This window comes from Marmota flaviventris, chromosome 15, assembly GCF_047511675.1.
Source record: "Marmota flaviventris isolate mMarFla1 chromosome 15, mMarFla1.hap1, whole genome shotgun sequence".
NCBI lineage: Eukaryota > Metazoa > Chordata > Mammalia > Rodentia > Sciuridae > Marmota > Marmota flaviventris.
The window spans coordinates 76,175,903-76,187,271 of NC_092512.1; the positions used below are offsets into that span (position 1 = coordinate 76,175,903).

The 11,369-nt window shown below is 37.6% G+C and overlaps 1 protein-coding gene across 1 annotated transcript; it reads right to left on the reverse strand.

Annotated features, from left to right (window-relative positions):
• Window positions 1-1,769: 1,769 nt before the first annotated feature.
• On the reverse strand, window positions 1,770-11,034 carry Rp1 (RP1 axonemal microtubule associated). The gene is made up of 3 exons (XM_027932789.2): window positions 10,420-11,034; window positions 9,492-9,663; window positions 1,770-7,447 (listed from the first exon to the last, which is right to left on the reverse strand). Exons 1-3 carry the CDS (start codon window positions 11,032-11,034, stop codon window positions 1,770-1,772), a joined length of 6,465 nt encoding a protein of 2,154 aa, XP_027788590.2.
• Window positions 11,035-11,369: the final 335 nt, after the last annotated feature.

Genomic DNA, 11,369 nt, shown 5'->3' on the forward strand with positions numbered 1-11,369 from the left:
TATCTGGGCCACACAGGACATTGTTTAATGTGGTATGGATACCAAAAATCATATGCTGTATAACTTAAATTTCTAAATCTCTTGGGTATTATTTCCCAAGACTTCTTAGTGTACCTAAATACCACACTCTTTCCAAATTAAAAAGTCATTTCCTGTCTCTCTGCACTAAGAAATGAAGACTACATTTTTAAACACTATAACTGTTCTTCCTCTTGAGAAAAAAAAAAAATACATAGTAAAAAGAGCAGATTTTCAAGCACAAAAGTCTAGTTTCTAATCCTGCCATGATACGAACTATATACCAGTGATGAAAGTCATCTACTTCTCTATTCCCAATTTCTATTACATAATTTTAGAAATGGAGTCATTAAGTCAAATTTACATCTTTATGAGAAAAGATCACTTATAACAAACCTGTAAATCTATCATAATCCTAGTATACTATGGGCACTAAATTAATGTTAATTCTTCTCCCCTTTTATTTCTCAAAAACTTACACCCTTTTATTTTACAATTTCCCACTGATCACTACAGAAACTTACACGTTATAACTTCCATATTTTGACTAAAAGAAGGTATCACTTAACGCAGAAAAAGCATACTCTATGTAGAGGTAGTCTTCAGCTGGCAAAGTAGCAATTCACAAATTTTTTATGGATTTATGACTCATGCTGAAACTGAAACAAAAGTAATTCTTGATGTAATTAATTACTTTTCATCCCTCAAAACCAAATTTGTTATTTCAGCACCTCCGCGTGTTGCTCCAAGAACATTAGTAAAGTTCTACTCTAAATCCATTCTAGACAACAGGCACAGATTTCCAAGTCCTGTAAGACTTGTTATACCATCCTACAAGCATGGAGTGGAAGGATTTTCAGAAGAATCCTGAAGGTTTCCTGAATAACACCCAGGCAACATAGTACAATTATGCAAAATAATTTATGGTCTATAATTTAGTCAAGCTTATTTATAGTCTTGGAAACAATATGTTTTTTTTTTTCTGTCAAGTTAATATTTTATTAAAGCAGAAAAACACTCTTTCCAGAAGAGAATTTTCAAGTCACCATTCTCCTCTTTTCCAGATTAAATCATTCCAGCTCCTTTAATTTTCCTTCCCAAAGAATGCCTTAAGGTTTTTGTCTCCACTTTTTCTGATTCCTTTCATATTTTTTGACTTTTAATACTATTTAAGTGATTATAATTTCTAGGAAAAGTACTAGAAAGGCAGCTTATTGGTAGAGCATCTTTTTTCAATGAGAAAATGGTGAATCATGTCCCATGGACATAGATATTCTGAAGGTCCAGGACTCAACACATTTGGCACAAGAACAAAGACATTGTGATGAAGGTCTTTTAATTATACATTTTATCAGATCAGTAATTAAAATTAATAAACGATGCACTTTAAGTCTATGTCTATTCCATTTATTTAAGAATATATTCAATAAACATGTTATATAAATCCAACAATATAAAAAAGACATAATTCTTGTCCTAGGCATATTTTTGACGCCCTAGACAAAAATTCATGTATACAAGAAATCACAAGTTCAGAACAAAACCACATAAAATCTGTAAATGCTGGAAAAATAAAGAACAGAGTAATAATAAAAGTCAAATTAGTTCATCCAAGGGTAAAATTTCTAGGGTAAGCTCATTTTTAAAGAGTAGGAAATTTACTTAGAGGTCATCTATATGTCCATCCCAATGTTTCATCTTATTTTGGAAAAAAAATAATTAACAAAGAAAGGTGGTGCTGATATTACAAATTATAAATCATCTTGCCTATTACTGCTTTCAAGATCAATTAAATTTAATTGGTTTTCCTCTTCCCAAATGAAAAGACTTTCACCCTCAAAAATATAATGTATTTTTAATATATTTCTATTAATAACATTTAAGGATGTCTCAACTTGGCAAATATCTAGCAGGCAGGTTTGACAAAGCGTTTCAAAGAAGAAACGACAGTTGACATTTTCTCTTACTACTTGGTTGAGATTTGTTCTTGAGTTCTGAAATCTGTCATTTAATAAGTTGTTATTCTCATCAACTGTTTTAAAAACACCATTTGTCCAGTTGCTGGGGTTTTGTTTTTCTGAATTCACGTCACCCACAACTAACAATGATTTGTGCAAGAAATTAACACAAAACCTTTTCTTTAAATATAATTGAATTTTCTTTACATTACTTTCTTCCTCTAAGCCCAAGACCTTAATTATTTTTGGTTTCCTTCTTTTATCCATCAAGTCAAACATTTTATTGAAATAAAGCCTATCAAATGGATCGTCAATAGCGTTATCAACAAATTCTTTTCTCCTAATTGAATGATTATCCTGATTCTTGAATGTGTTTTTGTTTGACTGTGGCCAATAGGGGTATATTTTCATCCCTAAATGGAAACCCCAGGAATTTTCAATATCAGAATCTTTGCGATAAGCAAATCCTCGATCTTCCTCATTTAAAGGTTGGATGATGACAGTTAGTATGGGGCAGTGTTGACCACAAAGAGCGTAGAGTTTATCCAAAGAGTCACCTTCCTGAAGTGTACTGTGAGTTACAGAACTGCCAGGTAATGGTTGGGTTTTAATGATCTCATCAGAGACAGGGTGGACTTTGTTACTAGAAGATGTAAAGGCATGAGTGACTGACGTGCATACTCTTTCTGATTGATGATTACCCTTCTCTTCTGTGCGATCTGGTAGTCTCTCCTTGGCACAGGTGTTATTCTCAACATCTGCAAAATCCTCACCGAAGGGTTCAGAGTCGCTCCCATGAGGCAAGTTAAAGTAATTGCATCTCAGTTCAAGAGGTTGAGTGAGCTCCTCCAGCTCTGAAGAGGATAATTCAGTCATGTTTGGGCCCGGGATCAAATTTCCAAAAGGTGAATATGGCACCTCGTTGCTGTTATTATCAAGGAGGGTATCGACTGATGTAGTGTCTGCATTGCCATACATGCCAGGATTTTCAGATGACATCCTTAGCAGATGATTTTCTTTCAAAAGCCACTTGCCTTTGTCAATCAGTTTTCCTTCCTCCTTGTCTCTAAGGACCTTGTTGGGATCATTTTGTTTTATAGTACCATGGTCTGCCATGTCGGCCTCGTGGTAACTGTCCCCCACACCGTTAACATCACATTGACCTTGTCTCTCCTCCTGGAATTCCTGCAACATCGGGGAACTGCTAGACACCTGTTCAGAGAAGCCAAATGACCGACCTTCAGAAACACAAGAATTTGCTTTCCTTGCACACTGAAACTCCACAGAATTGTAAGGAGAAACTTGAGATCTGTGCAAAGACCCTGGAAAAAAAGATGGTTTCATACTCTCTGCCTTCCCATAAAGTTTTTCTATGGCCCTTTTAACAAACCCTTTATTATATTCTTTCTCTTGGGCAGTGTCATCACTGTCATTGTGGTCATCGCTGGATGTTTTATGTGGCTGCTCACTTTCGCTGTCTGGCCTATAGTCTGACCAGTCAGAAGTTGCCGGGCTTTTGAAGCATTTTTTAAAATCAAGAGAGGACTCTGAATAACTTCCAGCTTCTATGCGCCTCACCATCATTTTAGCTCTCCTCTTAGCATCTCCTTCACTAATCTCTTTTTCAGTATTTTGCTTAGAATCATAACAAAACACCAAAGATGGGGGTGTCACCTGCCTCGTATTGGTGGTCTCAGAAATTACACCATTCCTTCTTTCTTCTTCTATAATATTCCTGCTAGACATGTGGATGGATTGCAAATTTCCACCAGCCTCTATCTCTTTTTGGATAGATTCTTCAGTGGTTTGCTCTTCTGTATTTACCTTGGTATTAAAGATACCAGTGTCTTGGTTTTCTAATTCTTCAAATGACTCCAATTCCGAGACATTATTTCCTTCACTTGATGTCATGCTGTTGGTGACTGAACCCGGTTCTTCAGAAGTTCTTGAGTCTTCCTTATCAAAGGAAGTGTAGGTATTTTTATCCTGAAATTTCTTTAGTGAACAATTTTCAAATTCATCTGAAGAACTCGGTTGCTTATCAAACTCTAGATCAGTTTTACTCGAGAAAAGGCCACAGGGGCTTAAATTACTGACATCCCGAAGTGACGCTGATGTATTAAAGCCACTATTATACTCAGAGTCTGCCAAAACATGTAGGTCTTCCTCAACTTCATCAACTCTTCTCAACTCTTCACTTAATTCCAATGAATCAATATCTTTGTTTTCTTGGGTGTCTAAAATGTCAATAGTATTGAAGACTCTGGTGGGAATGTGGGTCTCATCAGTTGGGCAAGCTGCCTCATAGATATTTTCCTCTTCAGCATAAGCTTCCTGGGAAAACTCAGCATCAGGAAGCGCACAAATCTGTCCTAGGAAACAAGGTTTACTCAAGGAGGTCTGATCCCCAACACCACCATCACTAGGGGAAATAGCTTCGCTGGGGTGATATATTTCTGCAGGAGGGTAAGTGTCATCCACAGTGCACACTGCACACGGAGAGCAAGTCGTTTCTGGAACACAGACCTCAGAATCACAGACCTCATTGGCAGAACCCTGAAAATCTCTCTCCAAAGAGATTTTCAGGGTTCTTTCATTTCCACTGCAGTCAGAAACTCTCTGAATGTTGGCTGCGACACAATTGGCAGGCAGACCTACGGGAACCCTACCCTGTTCTTCCTCGCTGGGTCCAGGGCAACGTTTGGTTGCTTCCACTAAACTGGCAACCGCAGCCTTCAAGTCATCAGCTTCCTCTGTGACAGCAACGTGCTTTAGAACTTCCAACAAGGCAAGTGTCTCTGAAGATCTGCTGGTGATCTTGTGAGCATCACCTTGACAGAAGCTAGTGATACCTCCCTTTAGGTTTAGCACCAACAGCCAAGCTAGAAGAAGATTAGTGGATGAATTACACAGGGAAGAAGGGAAAGAAACATCTGCAAGTGAACCTGGCATCTGAACGACTCCATTCTGAGGCTTGTGGACACCCGCAACTGGAGCTTGAAATTGGCGAAGCAACAGGACTGATAAGAGGTCTTTGGGAGTGCTCTCTTCCATAGGATCTACTTGAATGGCAACCTCTACACTTTGTGCTTTCTTAGCTAGGTTTATTCCCTGGTAAACAAGGCTCATTTCTGGTCCTGACTTTTCAGCAGATATCTGGCTTTTAGTCTTAGGGTCATTAACAGCTGGTTGTGACAATGTACCATATTCGTGCAGTGAAACCAAGTGGGCGCCATTCACAGATCCAACCTGACTCTCATCAAGATCTTTAGGTTCTTCACCATCATCTTTGGCAATAGGAGATTCACCTGCCTCTTTACAGAGATTATCTCCTGTCAAACTGGCATTTTTAGTCATGTGCTTACTACTTTGCAGGACAAAATCATTTCCTTTTGCAATATTTGTGTGGGGATGATTTCCTGGAGAACCGCCATGATTATAATTTACCACTCTCCTTTCATTTTTGCATAGTGGAGCTGACATTCCAGGTTCTAAAGTTGGATATGGATTTATGTTCTGCAACCATCTCTGTATATAATTATGAACCGAATTATGGGCAATATCCTCAAGGAAATCAGCTTTTTTCAAAGAAGCTAAAGAATTGGTCCTAGCTCCAGCATGGTGCTTATTTACAATAGCACCTGATTTCAATTTAACCCCTTTTCGTTTGGGGGGGCTTTTTGAAATTATGTGTGAATCATTAATTTTTGGAAATAAACTCTTTTTGGCCATTCCTCTCAAATTCCCAGATGCTATTTCTGCTTGAGACTCTGGATCACAAAAAACTTTTGATGTTTGTTCAGTGTGATTAAACACATGAAATGAACTTTGATTTTTTAAAGTGCTTTTGTAATATTTAGATTCGTTATGGGATAGTACTTTATCTCCCTGACCAAATTCTCTTTTTTTAGGTGTTCCTAAACTTGATCTCTTTAGTAGCCTGGATTTTCTTTTGATTAAAAGTCCTTGAACCTTAGGGTTTTGAATAGTATTTAATTTATTTCTATGGAAATTCTTAGAAATAGCGGGATGGAGAATACTTTTGGAATAAAAATGATTTGATTTGATTACCATATCACTTGTATGGGGATCTTCCTCACAAAGTGTCCCTCCTTTAAGGGGACTGTGTGGACCTTTCAACACGGTGGCCTCTGAAATTCTATCTTCTGTATTTATTCTCTTACTCTTTTTGGAGATTTCTTTGGTTGCAATTACCCCATCTTGATACCTGGAATTTATTACTTGCGGCTGAACTTTCTTCTTCTTTTTTCGGGAAACAGGTAATAATACAGTCTGCTTTTTATTTTCTGGCAGTTCTGTTAAACCACGCTGAGAAAATTCATCAGTTAATCTGTCAATTCTTGTGGTGACAGTAGAAGACCCTATGGAAACCGTGGCCTCAGAAATACTTTTGTCAGTCCCAGAATTGTTACTTGTAGAGCTCGTTACATCTGCTGAAATGGGACTGAACGTATCACTGGTGCTACTGTAAGTTCTGAAGTTCTTGATATCAGTTTTGTTGTCTGATATTACACTATTAACTGTACTTTCTTCCACAGTGGAGTTCTCTGATGTAGCTGATGATAAGCCACTATTATGGGACATCTTTACCATCTTCTGACCTGTAATTTCTATAACACCAGCACGTATCGCTCTTGATTTGGGGAGTCTACTTTCCTTTTTTCTTTCTAAAGATGACTCCTTCTGCTCATTCTGATTGTTCTGAACAAATACTGGTTTGTTGGATACGGATGACATTTTACTGCAAGAATGTGTGAACATGTGATATTCAGATTTGTTTTTCCCACCTTCCCTTTCTTCACTATAGGAAAACTGTTTCTCTTGAACTTCTGTTTCAGATACTAGGGTCACACTCCCCATTACTGATTTCTTTTGTCTTGCTCTCCTTGGTCCAGGTGTAGGTGGTCTATAAAAACGATGCTTCACTTGATTCTGAGTTCCGTGGATGTTACCTGTGTCCAAAGCAGCATTCTCCCAACTAGCAAAACTGCAAGTTTCAGCCTCTTGAACTGTCATTTGAGTGTTTATTTCTTCTGCTAAACTGGCCTCTTGATTATTGCCTTTAGCATCTGCAGACATTGAACATGCTGCAAACTTGAAACTAGGTGATGGAGCATCTGTTCTTCCAGGAAAACAACCTATCTCACTCTTTTCATCATTATTAGAAAGACCAGGTGTATTGACAGTGGTTATCCACTTAATGGTTTCTTCTTTTATCTTGAATCGAACTTTCATCTCAACTGTCATAGTACCATCTTGATTAAAAATAATTGATTTCTCAATATCGTCTTCAGAAGGATATATTGATAAGTTCTGAGGACCATGTTTTTCTAAGGCCAAGTAGTTTTCAGGAGCAAAAGAATAGTCTGAGCAGCAATCAATAGTATGTGTTTTGTCAGAAGAAACAGAATAAATCTGGGATCTTGGGATCGAAGACATATGTGTGCTCACTTTCAAGATTTTAAGAGTAAAAGATGCCCACATCAAAATATAACATGGAAAGTAGAGAAGTTATAATATCCAATGGAAGAGGCAGCAAAGAAAAGAAGAAGAAAAAGGAAAATATTAGTACAAAAATACCATATTTTCTGTATTTCACAGTAAAATATTACTGATATGTTTCTAATCTCTATGTTCAATGATTATTTGAGAAAACAATGTAATATCTCAGACATTTCTTCAAATTACTCTTAAAAGAAACTTGTAAATCTACTTCAATGAGAAGATTCACATAGTTTTAATTTAAACAAATTTATGAGATAATTTTAATAAAGTAGAAATTACTAAGAACTCTATTGAAATGAAGGGCTTTTGTGGTTTTACAGGTAGTAAAACTGTCAGCTTATCAAGAATTTCTTATCAATTTAAACAAGTAACAGCAGTAACCTACCTGTGTGTATGCAAGACAGACACCTATAGCTTTATGAAGGCAAAAAACATTTTTTGCATTTAAGACTGGATTAATCAAATAATAAATTTAGTATTCACTTTGTATAATAATTGCAGTTGATTTACTACATGGTACAAAAAAGAACAGTAAGACACAGATCCAATATTATTTTTTTACTTGTTTTAATTAGTTATATATGATAGTAGAATGCTGTATATAGTATACGTAAGTGGGGTATAATTTCTCATTTTTCTGATTGTACATTTTGTAGAATCACATCAGTCATGATATTATTTTTAAAGCGTATTTTTATAATTAACCTTAGTGCTCCTGCTTCTTCAATGCAATCAAATTCCTATTAGTAGTCTATATCTATGTGCACATGCTTATAGAATATAGAATACCACCAAGTATTCACCTTTAATGTTTCAGAGTATAAATCCAAAAATATTTTTATTTTTGATATACTTTTACTGAATTCATAAATGAAAATGTCTCACTATTAATTTTTTGAAGTGAAATATAGCAAAGCCCTCAGATTCCCTGAAGTCATCAAAAATTAAAAATCATAATCAGCGGCCAATATCAGACACAAAATAACAAAACTACATCAGTAAAATGACCAAGGTGGAATAGTACTACAATATACATAACATTTCTGGCAGCATAATGCTTACAAAAAAGAAGCATTAACAATTACCTATTGGTAACTGTAAGCTTATCAATAATTGCTTATCAATTCTTTCATTGATAAGATATGATACCCATGAAATGATTAAATGACAATAAATGAGTTTTCCCCACATTAGAAGTAAGTAGAGGGATTTGTACCTCTTAAAATGCATAGTATGTCTTATTTTACATCTAAAAGGAATGAAAATTAAAATCAAAGTATAAATGGCAATAAATATATTAGCATAGAGCTAAAGTTTCCCTGGATATACTGAGCACAATGAAGAAAGAGATTAATGTACCTGACACCCCTGAGCCTTAAGAGGTCCTACTTCTTTCCTATACAAAGGACCATGCAAAAGATCCTAAGGAATTAACCCAGATTACTGTCAACCAGAATGATTTAGCAGCATGAAACTTTTGTAATAAATAAAAAGTGGTTCTAAAGACCTATAGTTTTTACAGGTATAATTCCAGAAGGTAGAACATACAGATAGATTAGAAAAAAATATAGTCACTGCACTAACCTGCTAAACTCTGCTATGAAAGCTGCATGAGACCATTTAGGGAAAACTCAGCAAATACCAGAAATGTTATACAAATTCCGCAAAATTCATTTCTAGAGCAATAAAGTCTGATATTTTGACTTAACTAGGTACTTTATGCAAAAATATAAAACAAATGAAGCATACTTCATCGATTTACACAGATATATCATCGATTTGGAAAAGTCTTTTTTAAATTACCAGATAATCTCTGTACTCTTTCCAACTAAAAATAAAACCAATTTCATTTTAGAGTGGTTTTAATCCTCTCATGTTTTATTTACTGTTATAAATGAAGTTGGTCATTTAGTAAGCATGACTCTTTTTGTTCTTGAGACAAAAGTTGTCAGGACTGAAAATAAGGCCTATTATGGGTAAGTGACTTACTCTTTCTGCTTTCTGATTTAGCATTTCCCTTCCGATGCACACGATGGGAGATCCCTGGTAATCTAGCAGGAAGCAAGTACTTTTGGATGTCATAATTCCCTGGTTTAAACGGCTCCCTTCCTGCTGCCACCACAGCTCCAGAGCTCAGGATCACTGCCTGGAGACTGGGAACCTAGAAAAAACAGAGTCATGGTCCTTACACAAGCAGGTTTTCTTCTTTCCATGAAATAATTTTATAACTTGAAATCAATTCAATAAACTCAAGTTTGAAAGACAACATTAAGCATTTTCTTAAGCAAAAAAAAATGATGTATATAAAATAACTGGAAATACAGAACACTGAGGGTAGGGGTGACTAATACAGACCCAAGAAGTCTATTAAGCCTACATGATAACTGAAACGTCAGGCTGGTCTTCTGGCATAATTAAAAAAAAATTCTTTAAAATGTGTATGTCACTCCACACCAAAGTCTGCAGCTGCAGGGCAAGCTGGGAAAGGTTCTGGTGGACATAGCTGGTCAGGAAAGTGACCTCTTGTGGATATGCTGTCTGCTGCTGACCGCAAACAGAAAAAAAAAAAAAAATGCTTTCCCTAGCTAGAAGAACACTATCCATGCCAATCTCATCCAAGAATTATCAATATTTGATTCTGTGCCACAGCATTATAACTCAAGGAAGGGACTCAAGGAACGCAGGGAGTAAAAAGAGAACCTCGTGCCCAATGCCTCTGCAGATTCTGAGGAGAAAGCAAAGACACCATCCGCAAACGCACAGAATTTAAACACACACACACACACACACACACACACACACACACACAAGAGCGAGGCCTTCTTTGCAGAGGGCTGCCATGCATTTTCAGCTCAAACCCTCGCAGGCTCCTGATGCATGCTCAAGCCTCGTGGAGACCCCCAGCCTGGACGCTCACCTTCCTTCCATCCGTGGCATACAGCTTGGCTACCGGGTACTTCATGACCACTGTCAGGTGCTGCAGAAAGGCCTCGAAGCTCTGTGTGACCCTCCTGCTCAGAAGGACCGCGCACCTCGTCTTTGGATCGCCATTCCGGAAAACCACGAGGCGCCTGGGGGCGCGCAGCAAGCCCGGAGCCGCGGCCACGACAGGGCGACCCTGTGCCTGCGCGCCCGGGGCGTGGCTGCTGAGCCACGGCCGGGGGCGCTGGCGAGCCTTGTCCAGGTCCACAGGCTGCACCTTCCTACTGTGGGAGCACAGGTAGGACTCACCGTCCTCCAGTTCCTCCAGCCTCGTGATGCTGTGCCTTCCCTGGGGCGTGCTGATGTTCCTCACCCCGAAAGGCAGGGGCACCTTCCTGGACAAGTTGTCCAGCAAAGCATCAAAGCTCTTAAAGGAACGAGGGTTGACCACCACTCTGACTCCGCCGAATTGGGGGTCTCCGCTCTTATAGAAGCTGATCCGTTTGGCCACAACAGGATGAGTGATGCGTAAGTGGCGAGGAGAACGAACTTGACCTTCAGAAGAACTCGGATGAATCATGGAAAAACCAGTGGAAGGAGTCTCACTCATTTTGGTTGAGACCTAGTGAAAGAGAGAAAAAAAAAAATTAGCTCCAGAATTAACAGCACCACTGTGAAAAATACATGATAATGCTAATGCAGGCAAATTATAGTTACAGACATTCAGGTTATTCCTGGGATTTTATTCATTCATTCATTCTACCCGTCCATTTTAAAAGATAATTTTAGGGGTCGGTCCTAAAATTTAGAAAGACACAAATGAAACAGTTAAATAAAAACAATCTACAGATACTAATAAGGGCCTTGGTCAATAAATTTATGATGTGTACACCCACGTAATAGAAAACTATACAACCATTAAAAGTTGCTTTAAAATAGATCTGT

Bases quoted from the DNA above. Each gene is read 5' to 3' on its own strand.
- Rp1 (XM_027932789.2), bottom strand. From the start codon at position 11,034: ATGAGTGAGACTCCTTCCACTGGTTTTTCCATGATTCATCCGAGTTCT. The intron at 9,664-10,419 runs GTGAGCGTCCAG...TGTTTTTTCTAG, and splicing joins ATGCCACGGATGGAAGGAAG to GTTCCCAGTCTCCAGGCAGT. The intron at 7,448-9,491 runs GTAAGTCACTTA...AAATCTTGAAAG, and splicing joins TAAATCAGAAAGCAGAAAGA to TGAGCACACATATGTCTTCG.